General features: G+C 48.0%; 1 protein-coding gene across 7 annotated transcripts in view; it reads right to left on the bottom strand.

The window, feature by feature from the left end:
• Positions 1 to 11,864: 11,864 nt before the first annotated feature.
• GNB1L (G protein subunit beta 1 like) overlaps positions 11,865 to 21,400 on the bottom strand; it is a 53,420-nt gene continuing 43,884 nt past the window's right edge. For all 7 annotated transcript variants that reach the window (XM_011367189.2, XM_023534697.1, XM_023534696.1 and 4 more), the window contains one exon: positions 11,865 to 12,398. In XM_011367189.2, the coding sequence (XP_011365491.1) occupies positions 12,147 to 12,398 (252 nt within the window). In that variant the 3' untranslated portion in view covers positions 11,865 to 12,146. The remainder of the gene's footprint in view (positions 12,399 to 21,400) is intronic.

Below are 21,400 nucleotides of genomic sequence, written 5' to 3'. Positions count from 1 at the left end.
TTAATAGCAGTAATTAAATTATCTTCTTAATTATAAAGAGGAACGGCATTGTCGACATCCTTTATCTATCAGTTTTCAATTGCACAAAGTAAGCATTTAATCCTCTGCTTCCAGTGGCCGACCCCCGCATCACCCCCCCCCCCAAATTCCCTGGACTCACCAGAATGGCTCCTGCCATGCAGACCTCCATCGGAGACAGATGAGGATGTGCCACCTGTGTCAACCATTCTGAGATGCCCAGAGTTCCTTACATCTCAGCATCTCTGAAGTCAGGATACGTCTCAGTCAAAAGGGTTCACAGTCTAACTGGAGGCCTTTTCCCTTGGGGCTCAAGCAGGATTGGTGCACCTTATAGTAGATGGGGCCCGGACTTGAGAGACATTATAATTTTTTTCAATCACCTATTTATGTGTGCCTGCTGGGCCCAGGGCCCAGAGCAACCTTGGTTGTTGGCCTCTCACCCTGGGAGACCTTGCAAATCAGGACCTGGGTCCTTAGGCTCCAGTCCCAGAGCCTCGCCCCACCTCCGCCCTGCCTTCAAGGCTGAATGCTGTCCTCCTGGTCATCTCTTTGCTACTCTGTGTCACCCTAGCCTCAAGTCTTCTTTCCATTTACCCTCCACCCCCATCTCTGAACCCACCCTTTATTCCAGAACCTATTTTCCAGGTGCCTTCCCAGGACAAACTCTTTTGTGACCTCATCACACAATGAAGTGGTGATGCTGGCCAAGGCTAATGGAAGCCTTGTTGAGGAAGAGGCTGTTGCTCTTGGGTCCTCCAAGCCACCTGGCTGCACATGGTCATAGCTTGGACCTTTTCCCATAAGGTAATACATCTCCAGAGAGCACGGCAGGCTCTTCATTGTGGTGCCACCCGCCCCCATCCTCCTTTGTGGTAAGGGGCAGCCTGTAGACTTAGGGCATAGGCCTTAGCTCGCTGAGATTTCTGCATCCCCAAGGACTGCAAGTCTTTTGAGACCCACGTCCTGCCCCGCACATAGCTGGATGAATGGGTGTTCCTCCAACTGGGAGCCACTCTCCTGGTTCTATTTCCACCAGGCTGAGTCTACCCCAGGCCCTCTCCACAAGCCTGTCCAGTGTCCAGGGACCTAGACACACCAGGGAGGCAGGCAATCCTTACCCAAGCCCAAGCAGTGTGTGTGTGGGGGGCAGGTGTTGGGGGTCAGGACCCCTGGGAGACAGCACTTCTAAGTACTTGTGCCCCCACCAGTCCAGCCGGCGTCCAAGCAGAAGGTGTGTGATGCGCAGGTGTGGATGGAGTGAGTTTTCACAGATGCAGCTGTTGGTGGTGCTCCTGAAAACACCTGGGAAGTCCTTGAGGCTTTCACAGTGAAAGGCAGAGCTTAGGCTTGTGCTAGGGCTCTTTCTGGTCCCTCCCCTTGTACACGCTCATAGAAACCATGATTCAAATTTTAAATTTTGATCCTTTCCCAGGCTATCACATGAAGGAAAATACTCTCTTGTGATGCTGGGCAGAGGCAGTGAGTGGATTCTCCCAACTATAGGCTAATGTAGGTGTTCTGAGCACTTTTAAAACAGGCTAGGCTAAGCTATGATGCTTGAGAGGTTAGTCATATTAAATGCAATTTCAATTTATGATATTTTCAACATAATAGGTTAATTGGGATGTTACCCCATCATAAGTTGAGGAGCATCCGTATTTGTGGAGACAGTTTCTGCTCTAAAGAGCACGTTCCCACAGGGAGGGACAAATGATGCCCATCTGGGTTACCAGAGCCTCTGTGGTGGCAGGGGGGTGGGTGGCTGGCACACTCCCTGGGAAGGGGCCAAGGGGCTTGGGACAGAGGCAAACCACGTCGCCTGCCGTGCTCCAGAAATGGGTCTCCCATACCTGAGGGTCACCTGGAGAGAGAGGAGTCATTTCTTCGGGGCAGCCACTGGGCCCCAAATGCAGAGCTGCACATGATCAGGCTGGTTGGGCCAAGCTTCAGGTGAGCACATCTACACTCAAGAGATGGAAGCAGAGACTCGCACCCCAACGTCCACAGCACTGGTGTCGCCAGAACCAGGACACAGGCCAGGTGCACCCCAACAGGTGGGTGGATAAGCACTGTGGTCTCCCCATCCACAGGGCAGCACCGGGCCCAGCAATGAAGAGGCAGGAAGGCAACCTGGATGGACCAGTGGATGCTGGGGTGCGGCGGAGTCCACTACAAAGGGCAGGAGGGTGTTACTGGGTGGTACAAAGTCGTCGCCATTCATATAACTGTGAGTGAAAGAGTGAATGAGTGAATGTGACTGAATGTAAGTTCTTCTCTCACACAAAAAGAACCTGCCAGGCCCTTTCTCGCCCCGCCCCGCCCCGCCCTTCTGTTTTGACCCCACTCTGGTGTGTCTATTCTTTCTCCTCTCCTTCCTCTTGGCCCTTTAAACTGAGCTGAACAGTGTCCTGGGAATAGCTTTAGGATCTGTTATTTTCAGTTAGCAAAGCAGCGTGTTTTTGCTCTTTATCTCTCCAAATAGGTAAGAGGGGTGTCGAGTTCCGTGGTCGTCGGTAGGAAAGGTGCCGTTCGTGAGCGTCCCCAGTGTGGGGACTGTGCCGCGGGCCCCGGCACAGTCCAGGCCATCCGCCCGTCTACGCATTTGGACTCTCGACATCTGTCTGGTCTACGAGGAAAAAAAATGCATTTCATAAAGCTCTTTGTCTACTCTCTTCTGATGGAGTTGTCACCCTCTTGTTCTAGACAAGGAGCTGCAAGCTCCAGGAGCACACACCTCAGGACCTGGAACGCTGGCTCCTGAGATGGAGGCGCCAGGGCCCACTTTTCAACACTGCGGCCCCATGTATTTCATGCTGAAGCAGGGTGCTGGCTACACGGGGGTAGTTGTTTTTCATGCTAATTGTTCAATAAATTCTCGATATTAATAAATTGTATATTGTAATAAATAATTCTCTATGTAGTCACACTCCAACTCAGTTGATAAATCAAAATGAAGAGCTATAACACAGTAAAATTTCCCCGACCCTGAAACATTGGTTGCCCATTTATTAAAAACACTTCTAAATATTTAACAAAAATGGCAAGCCTAACGTATCAACTCTAAAAATGTCTTAACATCTTAGGAAAGATACATATACAATATGAGAGTCGCTAAAGCTGGTCCTAAAAGCACTGTATTTAGATTCTCTCTAGATTGCTTCTCATTATTTTTTAGGTGTGTCCTCAGCACCTACAGGACTCAAGCTGGCAACCAGGTCATTGAGAGTTGACTCTGAGCCACGCATCTCAGGAGGGTCTGGTACAGCCACTGAGTGAAGGCTGGCCCACCCAGGCCTCAGACTGAGCCTCTTTTAATAACAAAACTTACCCAGAGATTGAGGAACATTTAACTATAGTCCCATCTTTCATATTTATTTTCAGTTTCTGACTCTTGGCATGTCTCCCTGAGATGAGAGATTCTCGAGGTTTCATGTGGATGGAAGGTCCTGACCCACCGTCCTGTTATTTGGAGAAATGGCCCTGCTGTGTTGGGATGAGTGATCTTCCTCATGAGCTTTTTATCGCATCCAGCAGGGCTGAGTCAGGGGTGTCGTGTGCATGGCCGGAGGGAGTGGATGGCCGCATGCTCCTACCCACTAATAGCAGGAGGACCAGGCACACAGTTCACACCCCCAGCTCCTTCCCCTCAGCTCTAGGGTCTCAGTTATCTGCTCACTCAGACAACACAAAGAGATACAAGGACAAGCCTTTTTTGTAAAGGCTGCAAACACTATGACCTTCCTCCGTCACAAGATGGGGCATGTGTCCCCTCCCCGATACTAGGGCTGGGCAAAGAAGGCTCTAGGCTCCTGCCTGGCTTGCTAGACGAGCTCTTGGAGTGCCCCCCCCCCATAAGAAGCCTGATTCCCCTGAGATTGTAACGCTGAGAGGCAACGCAGAGGCAATGCATCGATGATGCCCCCTTGCCCCGCCCTTCCCAGGCTCCACAGCCCAGCGAGCCTCTCCAGACTTCCTGACCGATGGGCTCCAAGTACACAGAGGCTAAGTTTGGGCTGGTTATGAATGCAGCAATAGATGACTGCAACAGGATAAGCACAAACAACTTGATTACTTACCATTCTATGTCTTACCAAAAAAATCAGAAAAACAATAAGCAGGGTGAACCAGTTAAAGGGGTGCAGTTGTATGGTGGTGGATGGAAACTAGACTTTGGTGGCAGGTATGATATATTACATACAGATGTTGACTTATAATGTTGCACACCTGAAACTTATGTTATAAACCAATGTTAACTCAATAAAAAACAAATTTAAAAAATAAATTTTAAATATCCCCAAATGTAAGCGTCTTGTCTTAGTCCTTTCAAGCTGCTACAACAAAATACCACAGATTGGGTGGTATATAAACAACAGAAATTCATTTCTCATTCCTGGAGGTTAGAAGTCCAGGTTCAAGGCAGTTTCAGTGTTGGGTGAGGGCCCACTTCTTGGTTCACAGATGGCTAAATTCTCTCCATGTCCTCACATGGTAGAAGGAGTGAGGACTCTCTCTGGGGTCTCTTATAAGGGCACTGATCTCATCCATGAGGGCTCTACTCTCATGACCTAAGCACCTCCCAAAAGCCCCACCTTCTAATACCATTACCTGGGATGGGGGAAGGTTGGGTTTCAACCTATGAATTCGGAGGGCAACAAACATTCGGACCATAGCAGTCTCCAGGCACACTTGGCTTTACGGCAATGCTTTCCCGGTATACTTTATAACTTTTATTTGAGTGTCAATGAGAATTCTTGGATTATTAGAGTCTCGCCTGTTTGAACAGACAACAATGGCTGTCATCTTGATGCCTGATGCGTCTCAGGCCTGTATGGGAGTCCCCTGGACCCTCAATGTTGCTCCTGGCACCTCTCAATGCATCTTGGCTTTGTAGCAGCTGCAAAATTCCCCACATCTGCCTATGTCCGGAGGCAGCTATCCTTTAAGGCAGGGGCCAATACATTTTCCCTGCGAAGGGCAATACTTTCGGCTCTGTGTGTCCAAAGTCCCGGACGCCGTGGTGCAAGGGTGACTGCCGATGACCTGCAGGGAGTGCTTCACTGACCTGTTCCAAGAGCCCAAGTTGGATGCTGGGGACGCAGGTGGCGTGGCTCCTGGGCCTCTCCTGGCAGGGATGGAGGCAAAGCATTTCATTCAAAGGCCATGAGTGCCTACTAAATTTTTTCAGTTTAGCATACCACGTGAGCATGCCTTACTTCCTATATGGTCTGTGGCTGTATTTCCCACTCGAATGCTTTTCTGTGTGGATTTCCTAGGCACGGTTTTAGAACTTCTTTTGGTGGGCATCTGGTGTGGGGGTCAGCTTCTGCTGCCTCGCTCTCTGCATCTTGCTCAGTTCCATCTGGCCAGGTGCCTCCTTCCTGCCTGGTTCCTTATGAGTCTCTTGTATAAGCTGGTATGAGGGCAGCACTGCTGCTCACTGGTCTGGGGAAGCAGAGTCTAAACAGGACTGACCTAGCCCCAGTGCATGTGAAAACTAGAGTGAGGGTGGAGATGCTGCAGGAGAGGGGCACAGGCTGGATGTGGGGCTGCAGGATGGGGAGGCGGCTTGTCTGCACTGAAGCACAGGTGCATGGCAAGCTCAGAGTCAAGGTCTTCGTCCGTGCCAGCTTGTCTTTAACACCAGGATTTCCCATGAAGTTATAGCTAGTTGAGTATCAAGCGTTTCTAAAGAACCCCCTGAAGGAATGTTTTTCTTTGTGCAAACAGTCCTTTTGTGCAGAGGGTGTTCTGTGGCTTCTTGGCAGAGACGCAGGTGGGAAACACCTGATTGAACATCACTCACTCAGGAGTGTAAAGACACGCACCGCACGTCAGCACAAAGCCAGCCTGCCGAGCAAGTGCGGCGAGGTCTCCCAGGATGCTGTGCCCTAGCAGGCCCTTCCTCAGGTCATCCTCAGCATCAACTCCCTGGGGCCACCCACTGCTACATGCAGAGGCTGATTTGCGTATTTCCAGAGCATAAGGCTGTCTGACATTATCCCATATGTGAAACTCAGGGAGTAGAGGAAAAGGTGGTGAATTCTGAAGACCATCGGCTATGTCCCTGGTCACTTGCCTGGTCTGCCGTCAGCTTCTTGCTTGTCTGAGAAGGACCCAACCACCAGTGGGATGCTCAGTAAGTGCTGCCCGCTTGCTGATAGGAATGACTATGGGACCTGCCTTGCAAGGCAGCTATGTGGCTGGAAGAGTCAGCAGCATGTTCCTCTGATACAAGCTCTTGCCAGGTACACACACTGGGTCACTCACTTTGCCTGTGCTGACCAGCCAGGATGGCAGGACTTCTCTATCCCAGTATAGCTGCCTGCCTTCCAGAGGTGGTGAGACCTGCTGCAGCCCCGGCCATCCTGTTGATCAGAGGGGCCCCTCTCCCTGCACTGGAGGCAGCAGCCAGGGATGTTTTGACTCCACAGTGGAACGTCTGGATCCCACACTGGGTCACAAAGGTCACCACACAGAATACCCTAAAGCCATTCCTACTGGCTACAAAGAGGCTAGGCAGCCTCCAGGAGTCGAGGGCCTCAGTCCTACAATACAGCTCTGGATTCTGCCAGTGACCGTTAGGGCTGGAACAGGCACCTGCCCCATTGACATCTGACTGCAGACTATGGAGCCCTGAGCAAAAACTCCAGACCCACGGAAACTGTTCCAGTAAGGACAGGACAACAGAACACACTGACCAGACTCAGAACTGCGCATGAGAAACATCTATTTCTATGCCCAAATACAGTTTTCTCTGGCTATGAGCAGCCTCACCACGATCTAAAAGAATGTTAATGAAGAATACCATGAGAGATGGGTGAACAAACTCTGCATCGCTCGGCTGATGGACTGGACTAGAAAATGTCTTGCTGAGGGTATGAGGACACCCAAGGACATGTGATAAGTGATGCTTGTCCAACCTGTCCCTTCATGCTCTTGGAGAACCTTGGGGCTCTACCCCAGCTGTTTCCTCTACTTGGCACTTTCACACAGCCTTCCTTGTGGTTCTGCCAGCTCACAGGAAGTGGCTGACTACTGAGAAGATAATGTTGATGTCTGTGGCACGGTTTAGCCACTGTGGACTGTGCAAAATTAAAATGACTCTTAAATAAGACAGTGCTTAAGTCCTCAGGCCTTAAGTTAACTGCTAAAGTAGCCAGAAAAGCCACTTTGGAATCAGGAATAAAATCATGGGGCTGATTTTGCAAAACCAATCAGATGCCATGGACACACGTGGCTGGGTGTATGGGACCCAGGGAGGATCCTGCTGAAAGTATCTGACACAAAGGCACATGGGAATGCAGGGCCTAGGATGGCTCGATGCTGCTTCCTTGCGCTCGGCCTGGCCTCAACCCACCCCTGGGGACAGGGAGATACACCATCAGCGAATTCACCAGTACTGCCAGCTTCCAGGTGTGTGATCAGGAGTGGGGCTTCCCACATGGCCTGAGGTGAAGGCTGGAGGCCTTACCTGAGCTCTGCTCTCTCCTGTCTAACAGGTTGAAGAGCAGCACCGGCAACTGGATGGTCAAGGACAGGTTTATGGACTGACATGGGATATGTGAAAACATCTTTGAGAAAAGCAAGCCTTTTGTATAGTGGTAAAATGGAAACTGGAGAAACTGCCTGGAGTGTGAGGCCACCCATCGTCCTCTGCCCGAGCCCCCCGGGGCTTCTAAGAGCATCGTGAGGCCATGCCCAGAACAGCCTCCATGAGAGCGTCTCCCCAAGGGCACCTCATATAAACCCACCTGGGCAGATACTCGACATGGTCTGGGGGAGATTCAGGGGCTGCACTGAACTTTTTGGCCCACCAGGGCCTTAGCTGACTGCCCACTACTACACCTTCCACCCCAGTTCCACAGCGTCTAGTCAGGTTCTTCTTTGTGGTTGGTGGAAATCCACCGTATGGTCAGACCAGTTTGCTTCTCCATTCATCTGCAAATAGACATTTCAGTTGTTTCTAGTTTGGGGTTATTATGAATAAAGCTGCCAGTGAGCATCCATGTAAAGAAAAACAAAGAAGCCATTTCCAGAACATAAAGGGCTTGAAGTTAACATCAAAGAGACCATAAGGGCACATGCAGCCTTCTGCTGAGGAGCAATTTGGAACTGCACAGAAGATCCTCATTGCAGAGCACCTGCCTGTCCTATGTGAGAGCCGCAGGGACAGTGCCTGTGCCCACCCTGCAGCCCGCCCTGGACAGAGACTGGTTCAAGCCCTTCCACGAAGGAGGCTGCCCAGCTGGTGGAAGATAGCAGTGCCCTTGCACACCTGGGTCCCAGAGCACAACCAGCTCCCAGCACCGGGTTAGGTCTGACTTGACCTGGGGATAGGACAAGGATAATGACCTGGGGATAGGACAAGGCTTTGCAAACATGAAGCACCTTCCCCAGTCCAGGCGTCTGGAACTGGGGCCCGTTTCTTATGGTATGGGAGGTTTGAGTCTGTTCAGGTTTGTGGTGATTTGCTAATGTCCAAGGTCCTGTTGACAGAGGCCATGCTGTGCAAAACCATGGGTCCCACCGTGGGTGCAGAGGAGGAACCCAGAGGAGGACCCAGAGAGCCCCGCTAGTCTGCACGCCATCTTTTCTCGTTCAGCTGGAGTCGTCGCTGCTCTACGCAGCTCAGCTGAGTAAATAAAATTCCCAGCCACCAGCTTTTCCATCCACTAGGCCTCGAAGGCTGCCTTATAAACCCAGACCCAGGCACAAGGCCCCGCAGTGCAGAAGGCCATGTCAGGTACACAGAAATCGTGGGGGCTGTCATAGCTCACCTCGGCCCTCGTACACTGAGGTTCAGCCGCAAGGTGTCTCCAGGACATGGTTCACTGCCACAAGGCTCACTGGGCAGCCTGGAGCCTAGCTCAGGTCAGTTGCCCATGAGCCTCTGTGCACCTCTGCTCATGTTTTCAACGTGAAGGTGAGGGCCATGTACAGACGCTGGTCTGTGTCTACAGACACCTCTTTACCATCTCTAGGATGGACATGCTGGCAGTCAACACACACGGCTCACCTCAGACATTCTGGAAGCAGCTCTGGCTTTAGTGAGCCTCGTGCTGACTTGTAGTACTCTGTCTGGAACACACTCTTCATGGCTGTTTTTGTAAATACAGTGATTCTGGCAGATAGAGTCACCAAGATTCTTGTTGAGCTGATACGTACTTAAACAGGGGAAGGGGCATATTCCCCTAGCTGGAGTCCGGTTTCACAGCCTCCTGAGGCTGCACCACCAGCCCAGGGCCTGGTGCCTTGGGATCCAAGCTGAGGTTGGGCGTTCATAGCAGTGTCCCAGTGTGGCAGTGTTTGGGCAGGGCTCTGGCAGGGCGCAGGATACCAGTGAGGCGCCCCTTCCTTGAGGTGGTCTCTGCAATGCAGCCTCACTCTCCCTAGCATCTGTGAGGATGGACGTTGCCGTTGGCCCTGTGCTATGTTCATGAATTTGCTTCCACAATGAGGCCGAGTGGGTTTGGAGACTTGTCTGATAAGAGTTCTTTGCTACTTGGCATTAGTCTATGGCTGTTGTCACTTCTGGTCTAGTCTATGGGGCCTAGAAGTTCCTAAAAATGGCTATGGGAGCTTTGCTGAGGTCAGGGAGGTATGTGTGAAATGCAAGAGCCTAGCCATGGACAGAACCAGCAGAGGTTCACCTTCCAAAATGACCACCCACAACCCCGTGCCCTGCTGCCTTCACCCGTGTTAGCAAGCAGCGCCCTCTGCAGATGAGGAAGATGATGCATGTTATGAGGTGGCCCTGACAGACTATGGCCGTTGCCCTAGCAGGACACCCCGCGCGTGGCCTGCTGTGGGAGCCATGGTCAGACTGCAGCTTGGTGAGGCCCCCCACCTCCATCATCTCTGACCTGACAGCTCAGGTCAGCAGCTTCCTTCATGCCTGATGAGGTTTGAGTTGCTGTAGCCAAAACAGCTGCTCCTTCACAGAGACATTCGTGATAGCGACATCCCTCCAGATACATCCTCCAATGTCCCAGTGACCCAGCTACAGAACACTCAGGGACTGGCATGGTCCCTCCCAAAGATGCTCGAATGGCACTTGGCAGCACCTCTGTCCAGCAGGGCCAGCAGGGGAGGTCCGTGAGCTCAGGCTCAGGGTTGCCCTCCTGGGACAGAGCTCAGTCCCAGGGAAGCAGCCATAGGCCCCTGGGGTAGAGTGGGTGAAGATCAGCAGTACACTGTCAGCAGTGTAGCGGGGTCTTTCCTCAATGAGTGTAGGTCTGTGATTGAGGGGCCAGGCCTCTGTTTTGGAGTCCCAGGTCAGATGTCTGTTTGCTAGATCTGCTCATGCAGACCAAGTCAGACTATCTGTCAATTCCATTTCCAAGGACCCATAATCACCAGCCCACGCCTGTGACTTTATGGGTCACACTGCTGACTACTGCTGCAACCCCACTGGCCACAACAATCATGTCCACCTTGTCTTTAGCAATTGAGTGCCACCACTAGACTAAGCCTTGCTGCCCCAGGATCCCACTGCATTTAACTATTCCTGTTCTGTGGCAGCAGCTCCCACTGTAGTGTCTGAACTACAGAGAAGACTGCAGAGTTCTTCAAGGATGCCAGGCTCCTCTCACGGATATATTCCTCATGGTCATGGTCATGGGGAAAGGCATGTCCTCGGGACCCTCCCACAGTGGGTAAGCAGCTCTCAAAACGTAAGCTGCCTACAATACCCTAATCTCCCTGAGCCCCTGCGGCACCCCAAGGCAGCTCTGGCATTTCAACTCCACTCAGCGTACCTGCCTTATAGGCCACGTTTTAAACAATCAACCAGACCTTGGAGCCATTTCTAACCCCTCGAGCTGTGGCATCAAGTCCAGACTCTCTGCTAGTGGACCTGTTTCAGTGGGTTAGGCCTGATGCACCTCATATTCCTGCCACCTGGATCCCACACGTGTTCTCCAGATTTCTGCCTGCATAAGCTGGGAAAACCACGCAGCTCTTTTGGAGTGTAGCCACCTCCTCACGGGTCACACTTTGTACCTCACCCTTGGGGGCCTGCTGGGACTTGAGTCTAGTTATAAGCAAAGCAGGGTGGGGCTAGAGGTCCTGACTGTCTCACAAGGCCCTGCCTTGGGGGAGGCTATGCCAGGGCCTTCAGGTGAAGGAGGGCTGAACTCCTCAGGCAGGGCTCCAAGGGGGCTCTTCATGCGAAGAAGCCAGCAAAATGAAGGGGTTTGCGGGTCCCAGCTTCATCGGGATTTGCCCACAGACCGCATTATAATTTTCAGGGTCCTATTTCTTCCCTATCAATGGCCCAGCTTTAAGGATGATGCCCTGGTGGTAGGGCTCAGCCACACACGGGAGGGGACTCTGGGTGCACTGCCTGCTCTGGCTGCTAATGCCCAGTTGCCCCGTGTGTGTGGTGCCAGCTATAACTGTGCCTTGGTTGCTGGGAGGGCCTGGCCTGTCTCATTTAATGTGGCTGTGCTTTCCGCCCAGAGCTGCCCTGGACATGGCCCCTTGCCATTCCTGGGCTTACTCTCTTTGGGGCAGCCCTTCCTCCCACTAATTCTGCGTTCGGCCTGGCCCCGCACCACTGCTTTCTCTGCCCAGTTACCTTTGCTGTCCCTCCTTGGTACCCTCTTTCTGCCTCACTCCCTTAGGAGTCAGTCACTTCCTTCTACTGTCTTGGCATCAGCGCTGTGTGTCAGGAGCTCCTGGCTGTCTTTGGGGTGAGGAGCCACAAGGAGTCGGCAGGACCTAGGGACCACACTCAGTGTCCCCTGTTGAACAGGGGCTGACCACCCCACCAGTAGAGGGTCTGGCTCTGACCTTGAGAATAAACCAGGGCTGTTGCCTTGGAGAGTCACTCCTCAAGCCTGCAGGTTCTCAATTCTTAAGTTTACTGTAAAGTACCCCCAGGTTGGCCCCTTACCCAGGCCGCACAGGCCCAGATGTCTGGCTCAGTTACTCTTTGTAAACCAGAGTCCCTGTCGTGCAGAAAGTGAGGACTCCACGAACTGAGCTCGTCCCGTAACTGAAGGAGAACCTGCGACCAGCCGCCCTCATAGGTCCCTGGGCGTGGTTTCTACATGCCCGGGTCAGATCGAAGCTCCGGTGCCACCTCCCTGACCTCTATATGTCCTGAACAGGGAGCAAGCAAGTCACCTGCGTGGATAGAGTGACCAGACACTGATGCGCTGATCCCGGGACCCTGCGGCCAGCAAGCCATTGGCAGCAAAGGCCACGCAGTGGACGGCAGCACTGTGGAAGGCCAGCACAGCCAGCGGCTTCATCGTCCGCCAGTGAAACACTCGAACACGATGGTCCCAGCCTGCGGTGGCCAGGATCTTGCGGTCTGGCCTAATCTTGACATCGGAGATCCCAGGATTGGTGAGTTTATGAGTGCTGCACACCTACAAGATTGAGAGTAACAGGGAGAACCATTAGGTGGCTTGTCACAGAGGCTCCCACCCACAGACACTGCTGGTCCAGCAGCTGGAACAAGGAGAGAAATTCAGGCTTCCATGACAGCCATACACTTCTGCAAACATATTCCTTACCTCCTGGGAGCTAGAAGCAGACCTGCAGAAGGCAATGGTTTGACCTTGCCCTTGGCTGAACCCTTGGGTTTTGATGGACTTCAGGCCCTTCCCTCAGAGAGCCCCTGAGGCCCCACAGAGCAGCTCACTGCATGAGTCCCCTGCATGAGGTCTTTGGGGAATGTAGGGGCTACTCTGATTCCCTCCCTGTCAGGCCCTCAGAAAAAAACCTCAGTGGGCTGAGTCCTGGGGACTGACTCTCACCACAGAAATACACTGTATCCTAGTGTCTATGTGAAAGGCAACATTTCCAGCTTGACAGCAATATAAAGTCAGTGTTTCTTCATTCTGGAGAAACCTCACATCTACCCCCAAAGCACGAGTATGAGACACACAAACTCCATCTTCAGCAAAACTAAGAGATTAAGTGAAACCTTGAAATGCAAGAGGGGTTGAAGGGTGGGACATATGGGGGACAACACCAAGAACTCAGATTGCAGGAGTAGCTACAGGACATGCCACATTAGCTATGGGCAAAGCCTTAGTCTCTAACCTGGATCTGAGAAGAAGGCTGGCATAAAACAAGGAGTTGCACAGGCACATACCATTTGTATGGATAAGTCATTGGAAGATGGTTTCTCTTTGGTGCTGAGCACCCCACACTAGTCAGTGGTTGGTGATGAAGCCTCCCTGATGTGTCTCCTACAGCAGACAGGGAACCAGAACTCTTTGTGACAATGGCCACTCTTGGTTACATAGGACTATGTCTTGTACTGTAGGACACCTGGCATCTCTGTCCCACATACTAAATGACAGGTACTTTGCTATCATTGTGATACCACCAAATGGCCGCTTCCTTCCACCAATCCTGCATTTGGCCTAGCCCTGTGTACCATGAGCTCTCGCTGCCCAGAAGTCACCTTCGCCATCCCTCACCAGCACTCCTTTTTCTCCTAATTCACCTCCCAATGCGGTTATAGCAGTCTCAGTGAGAATCACTCATTTCTACAAAGATAACACAAAGATAAAAAAAGAGGAAAGAAATGTGAAAAAACAAATGGCAACGTTCCTTGGAAGCAAATGGAAAATCACCGATAAGCTTTTTTGCCATAAATTAACAAGCAAAACTTCATGAAACAGTTACCTCTATCAAACAAAAACCCAAAGCAGCAGAACAGAGGAAAAAACTTGAACTAGCAGAGCGCAGGAAAGAGCTGGAAGCAAAACCCAAAGAAATGAAGGGGAACTGGAAACAGTAAGAGGAGACCCATCACAAGACAGTGAAGGCAGGAATGGTACAGAGCGGGCAAAATGAAAGAGAAACAAAGAGCTACGATGGGCTGGAGAGAAACCAGCAGAAGTGTAAGACAGGCGGAGGTGCTCTAGCATCCACTGACTTAGAAAAATCAAGTTTAGTTTGCAAAAATTGAAGTCTTATGATCAGGTCCAAAGAAAGGCTATGGAATAGCCAATGTTAAGATATACCTCGTAAAATCATTGGACTTAAAAAGCCCTGTTGGTAGTCAGGCAAAAAGATGAAGTCAGTTTATGAGGGAAGGTTTAGGATACCCTCAGAATGTTCCATGGCCACATCTGTGCCAGCAGGTGATGGAGTTATGCCTGCAATGGCTGTGAAAAGAGGCATGGCCCAAGAATTTTATATCCAGCCAAACTGTCGGTCAAGTATAAAAACAACAGACAAGCATTTTTGAACATGTAAGAACTCAAAGAATATGCTCCAATAAGCTCTTCCTGAAGGACTAGAAGATTAACCCTAGTCTTGTAAGGGAGAACTAGGGAACTACAGCAAATGATCTGGCAGAGAACATTGAATCTACTTACCTGTAGGATTAGGTCTAAAATAATATGGGGATTATGGCTATAGATCCGGTTATGTAAGTAACAGAAATAAGGGAGGATAGTAAGAGAGATGGGATGTTAAGTTCACTTATTTGCTCATCTTTTGTCATTTGGGGCCAAAGATACAATAGTCAACCTCGTACTTGAGATTATATGATACTCTACTGTAAATAATGACAAAACAACATTATTTCCTTCCCCCTCCCCCGATGACACCACATGCCTTTGTTTCCTGGTTATTTGGCCTTGTATTTCACCATAAAGGAATAAAAACATACTCAACAGATTTATGATTTGATTACAAAGTTAAATCCAAATCTGTGCTACGTTTAAGAGATGCCAAAAGAATGTCTGACAAAGATATACCAGGAGACTGCAGGCAAGAGAAACAGGGGTACAATCTTAGGGAAGACTGAATTCAGAGCCACAACCATTTAGACAGACTATATACTATACCTAACAATAATAAAGGGTACAATTCACAATGAAGAGCTATGAATATCTGTTCAACAAACAGTCTTGTCATTGCATGAAGCAAGAATAATAGGAAAGTGGCTATGACGGAGTAATTGGTACCAGGCCAATCCTCTTGCTATAAACAGCCACCAACCTGGACAAAATATACTAAGCAACTGTGTCCAGGCACTGGACAATAGGCTGGAAGGGCAGCTGATGTGATAATTCTCCCAAACACCTCAGCAGCTCTCTGCCTAGGGAAATGTGCTGGCCATGAGTCCAGGCAGAATACAGCAGCAGCCATGTGAGGCTGAGGAGGCAGAGGTGGGGCGGCCAGAGCAGCCGAAAACTGTAGGGCATGGCGGGAAGCTGGTGGAGGGACTGAAGGCCATGTGTAGTCCCCAGAGTCTGGTGCAAGGTTGGGCTATGCATGTTTGGGGCACCACGCCAACTTTACCAGTCAGTGGTCGCTATAGGGTTAAATAAAAGAGATACGAGAGGTCCGCAGTGATCTCAGGTCCAGCCAGGCCTGAGTGCAAAGACTGTGTGACAGCCCAAGGCCAGCTGAGATGCCACATGGTTTGGCTTCAGGAACGAGGATCACACCTTCGGACAGGGTCCACTCTAGACCTACTGTGACAAAGCTGGAAACCAAGCCCTAAGAGGTCTGGATGTCAGGCAGTCTGGAAGTTGGTCCTACCACATCAGAGAAGCCTGGGAATGACCCTGAGATTTCCACAGACCTGCTCTAACAGAGCATAAAGCCAAGCCTATACAAGTTCAAGGTGAACAGCCAGTAACTGAACTAACTACCTGTGAGAACAAAAGGAAATACTCTTCAGAGCAAAATGATAGAATTCAGAGTCTCCATCAAGTTTCATTTACAACGTCCAGCACACAAACAAAAAATTATTAGATATGCAAAGAAGTATGACTATATGACCCAAAGTCAAGGGGAAAAAAAGCAGTAAATAGAAACTGGCCTAGAATGGCACTGATGTTGGACGTATCAGACAAAGACTTTAAAAGCAGCCATTTAAATATGTTTTAAAAAAAATGAAAGTCTTGATGAGTGAACAAATAGACAGATAGGAACTATTATCAGATAAATAGAAATTGTAAAAAAGAACAAACCCAGAACAGCCAACACAATATTAAAGGAGAAAACAAAGTTGGAGACTAACGCTAACTAACTTTAAGACTTACCATAAAGCTATAGTAATCAAAACGGTGTGGTACTACTGGTGAAAGAGAGACAAACAGATCAATGCAAGAGAACAGAGAGTCCAGAAACAGACCCATACAAATGTAGTCAATCGATCTTTACAAAGAAGCAAAGGTAACACAATGGAGAGATGATAGTCTTTTCAACAAATGGTGCTACAACAACTCAACATCCACATGCAAACAAATGAATCTACACACAGATCTTACATCCTTCACAAAAATTAACTCAAAATAGATCACAGACCCAGATATAAAACACAAAACTATAAAGTCCTAGAAGACATCACAGGAGATAACTAGATAATCTTAGGTTTGGCAATAATGTTTTAGATACAATACCACAGGCACATTCTATCAAGGAAAGAATTGATAAGCTGAATTCATTAAAATTAAAATTTTCTGTTCTGTGAAAGACACTGTCGAGAGAATGAAAAGACAAGCCACAGACTAGGAGAAAATATCTGCAAAGGACACATCCGATAAAGGACTATTATCTAAAACATACAAACAACTCTTAAAAAACTGAACAATAAGGAAACAAACAACTCAATTAAAAAACAGATCAAAGACCTTAACAAAAGCCTCGCCAAAGAAGATATACAGATGGCGAATAAGCATGTGAAAAGGTGCTTCCATCACATGTCATCAGGGAATTGCAAATTAAAACAATGAGATACCACTACACACCTATTAGAATAGCCAAAATCCAGAACACTGACAACACCAAATGCTGACAAGGATATGGAGCAACGGGAACTCTCAATCATTTCTGGTAGAAATGCAAAGTGGTACAGCCACTTTGGAAAACAGTTTGGTGGTTTCTTACAAAGCTAAACACACTATTACCATATAACGTAGCAATTGTACTCTTTGATATTTACCCCAAAGGAGCAGAAATTTATGTTTACTCAAAAAACTGCATATGGATGTTTATGGTATCTTTATTAATAAGTGCCAAGACTTAGAAGCTACAAAGATGCCTTGCAATATGTGAATGGATAAACTGTGGTACATTCATACAATGAAATTTTATTCAGCATTAAAAAGAAATGAGCTATCAAGCCATGAAAAGACATGGAAGGAACTTAAATGCATATTAGTAAGTCAAAGAAGTCAATCTGAAAAGGCTATATATTATATAATTGCAACTATGTGACATTCTGGAAATGGCAAAACTGTAGCAATAGTAAGAGATCAGTGGTTGGCCAGGGGTTAGCAGGGAGGGAGGGATGACTAGGCAGAGCACGGAGGATTTTTAGAGCAACGAAAATACTGTGTGTGGTACTATAATGGTATTTGGATACATGTGTCCAAACCCACAGAATGTACACCAAGAGTGAACCTAATGTAAAGTACAAACTCCAGATGATACTGCGTCAGTGTAGGTCCATCAATTGTAACAAATGCATGTGTATACCTATGTGTATGTGTGTGTGTGTGTGTGTGTGTGTGTGTGTGTGTGTGTGTGTAACATATATATGATATATAGGTAACATAAAGAACCATAAAGATTAAGAACCATAATAGAAAATGTAGGACTAAAAGCTTAAAATTTGTAGGACAGGCTCAACAGCAGATCGGAATTAATTTTTTAAATCTGTAAACTAGAAGATACATCGATCGACATTATCCAACCTTAAGAAGATCGAGAAGACTGAAGAAAACTGAAGAGAACCTCTGGGACCTGTGGGACCACATAAAACTGTCTAATTTACAAAAAACAATGGAGGCCAGAAGACAATGGAACAACAGCTTTAAAGTGCACAAAGAAAAACAGAACTAACATCTATAAATTCTATAGGCAGAATTCTTTAAAAAGGAGAGTGAATTAAAGACATTTTTCAGATAAACAAAAGCTAGAGAACTTATTGCCAGCAGAACTACACTACAAGATGTTAAAGGATATTTTTCTAACTAAAGGGAAATAAAACCATAAACTCAAATCTACAGGAAGAGCACCAGAAATGGTAAGTTAGGTAAATATAATAGACTGTTTTTTGTTTCCTGTAAGTTTTAAGAAATGACAATTAATGATTTAATACAGAACAATAACACTGTAAGGTGAAGTTTATCATGACTGTGGAAGTAAACTATATAACAGCGTAGCAGAAAGTGGGGGAGGGTGGGCAATGAAATCATGCTTGTGCAGGGCTACGACACATGACAGGCAGGGTGACAACACTGACTAAGTAGACCTGGGTAAGTTAAAGATGTGCACTGTTAGTCTGCGAGCAAGCACTCAGAAAAAAAAAAAGTGACAAGAGCTATGTAGTGAAGGAGCCAAGAGAGGAAATGAAATGGAATACTAAAAAATAAATATTTGATTAACACATAAGAAGCCAGGAAAGGGATAAAAGAGGTCAAAAACAGAAGTGACAAGTGGAAAATAAATACCAAGATGGCAGACTTAGTGTCAGACACATCAATAATTATATTAAGTGCAGACTAAATGCTCCAATTAAAAGGCAGAGATTGTCAGAAGGGAGCAAAAGGCAAGACTACAAAAGATGCCTTTAAATATAAAGAGACCAAGATATGTTAAAAGTAAAAGAGAGATGCATCATGCAAAGAGGAAACATAAGGAAGTTCATGGTGCAGTACTAGTATCAGACAAATCGGACTTCGGGACAAAGGATGTTACAAGAGATACAGAAGGACATTTCATAAAATGACCACTCAGTGAGATGTAGTAACCATCTTAAATGCTTATATTCCTAATGACAGAACTGCAAGATTCATGAGGCACAACTAAAGAGAGAACTAAAGGGAGTAATAATCACATTCACAACCACACTCAGAGATGGTTAAGACCTCACTCGGTAACTGGTAGAAAACTAGACAAAAAGATGGGTAAGGATACTGAAGACCTGAGCAACAGTACCAAGCACCTCGACCTAAGTCGGGCTGACAGAACACTCCGCCCAACAACTGCAGAACACATGCGCTTTCACCAAGATACACCATGTGCTGGGCCAAAACACAAGCCTCAATAAATATCTGCACACTGACATTGTACAGGTACCTGCACTGACAGCAGAATTAAACTAGATTAAAGATATCTACAAATTCAACAAATATTTGGAAATTAAATAATATACTTCTAAGGAACCAATGGATCAAAGAAGAAATCACAAGGGAAAATAGAATTTTCAACTGAATAAAAATGAAGACACAATAAATCAAAATTTGTGGGACAAAGGCTGGTGACTGGACTAGAAGAGGCTGACTCCTCCACAGCCCAGCGGAGGGGTGGCATGAACCCAGAGAAGCACCTAAGAACTATGGGCACCGCCAGCATGCTGACTCATACTCAGAGGCCCCCACTTCAGGATCCCTAAAGGACAGCCTTCTCAGCTTCTGGAAGGAGGGCTTGAGATACAAGAATGCTGGCAACATTCATGGTACAAAATAGTAATGAGGAGATGCAATCTGTATGCTAACCCAACCCTGTGAGTGAGACAACTACATCTGAAGGAAAGTGGAAGGCAAAGGTATTAAAAAATAAAAGCTATCGTTGGATGTAGTAACCGAAGAAACCTGGCCTGAGCCATGATAATAGTTGGTGAAACTGGTTTTTAGGCAAAAATCCTTTCCAGAGATAACGAGGGTGACTAAAGAAAAGAGTCAATTCCCCGGGAAGAGTACCATTCTTAACTTGTGTGTTTGTAAAACAGCTTTGAAACGCAGAAAGCAAAAATGCACAGGACACATGAAAAGTCAGCAAGATAGACCACAGCTGGAGGTTACACTTGCCTTTCCAGGGCCCCTGGGTCACAGGCACATCAGATGACATATCTGACCCTGCATGCACAGGTACAGCATGCATCTAGCAGTGAAAAGCACTTCCTTTTCAAGCACATGTGGAATACTTATGAAAACTGGACTGGCCTCCACATTTCAAAGAGCTGATATCATTCAGACCTTCTTCTCCGACCACAATGGAATTAAGTTAGAAATTGAAAAATAAAAAATAACTGGGGGGGAAAAAAATCAAACATTTGGAAACATAAAAACACTCTAATCAGCTCAGCAGTCAGAGAACAAATAAAAATCGGGTCCGCTCAGAGTGAGTGGTGATGAAGACGGCGACATCGCACAATGTGGGACGCAGACTTCAGCGGCTGTGAGAAAGGAGGGCCGGGAACGAATGCGTCAAGCGCCCAACTCAAGTCAGCAACAGAGTGAGCCCAGAGAGCACAGGAGGAAGGCAAGGAGAGCAGAGCAAAAGGCCGAAACAGAACAAGAACGATAAATCAACAGACAAGGCTGATTAGGAATAAAAAAAGGATAGTCCTGCAAATACGGCAGAAATTTAAACAATCCTTACAAACAGCTTAAAAAAAAAAAAAAAAAGGTCAATCATGAAACTACTTTGACTGTAGAAAAATTCCTAGAAAATGAAACCTACCAAAAAAAAATCAGGAAACCTAAATTAGTTCAAGAAAAAAATCAGATCTTCCCTACAGAGAACATTCCTGCCCCAGAGGTATAGACAAGGACTGACCCACGGCCACTCAGGAAACAGATCCCCAGCCAACCGGTTCAGAGATCAGGAGAGAAGGGGATGCCTGCCTCCTGATTCTGGGGCTCCTGATACCCTGATACCATAGCAGAGAGAGGCAAAAGGAGAGGGGGTGCAGCTTAGTCTACTGACAGCCCTGAACAACTCTGACGGAGCCCTCAGAAGACATGCTATATAGCAGGTTATTTTAGTACTATACGGTTGTTTTAATGTTAAAAACTGAATAATGCAATTCAGTAAATTAACAGATTGGAGGAAGAAAGCCATGAGTCTGACAGCCCAACACCCTCTCATCATCCAGATTCTGTCCCTACAAGGAGTAAAAGAGAACCTAACCTGATAACGAGAATCTGCCAAACCCTGCAGCAAACGCAGCTCTCTCCCCATCCAACCTGAAGCAGATCAAGGATGCTTGCCTCGGCGCCTACTTCCACTTGGCATATCCTGCACTCCCAGCTCCACACACAGGCTGCCAAGATGGGCATACACTGGAGCAGGGCCATGGGGGCGGATACTGCTGTGCATGTATGAGAAGGCAAATCCTACACATGTGCCCGCATGCGGAGGCGTGCATCTGCCCCAGCCCCTCCCAGCTCCCATGGACAGCACTGGCAGCTGGGACGAGCACGAGAGGCAGACCATCACTGTCCCACATCCTTTTCTCTCCTGTAAACTTTGCCCCCAAGGCAGTGTTGCCATGCCTCCACGCCAGCATCATCACCTAGGAGGGGCTAAGATGCCCCACCTGCCCCGCTTACGACTCCTCCAGGAAACACAGTGGCAGCGGCATCACGGCAGAGGCTCACAGTGC

This window comes from Pteropus vampyrus, unplaced genomic scaffold, assembly GCF_000151845.1.
Source record: "Pteropus vampyrus isolate Shadow unplaced genomic scaffold, Pvam_2.0 Scaffold130, whole genome shotgun sequence".
Classification (NCBI taxonomy): domain Eukaryota; kingdom Metazoa; phylum Chordata; class Mammalia; order Chiroptera; family Pteropodidae; genus Pteropus; species Pteropus vampyrus.
Note: the sequence above shows the minus strand (reverse complement) of the source record. Positions and strands in the feature narration are given on the sequence as shown.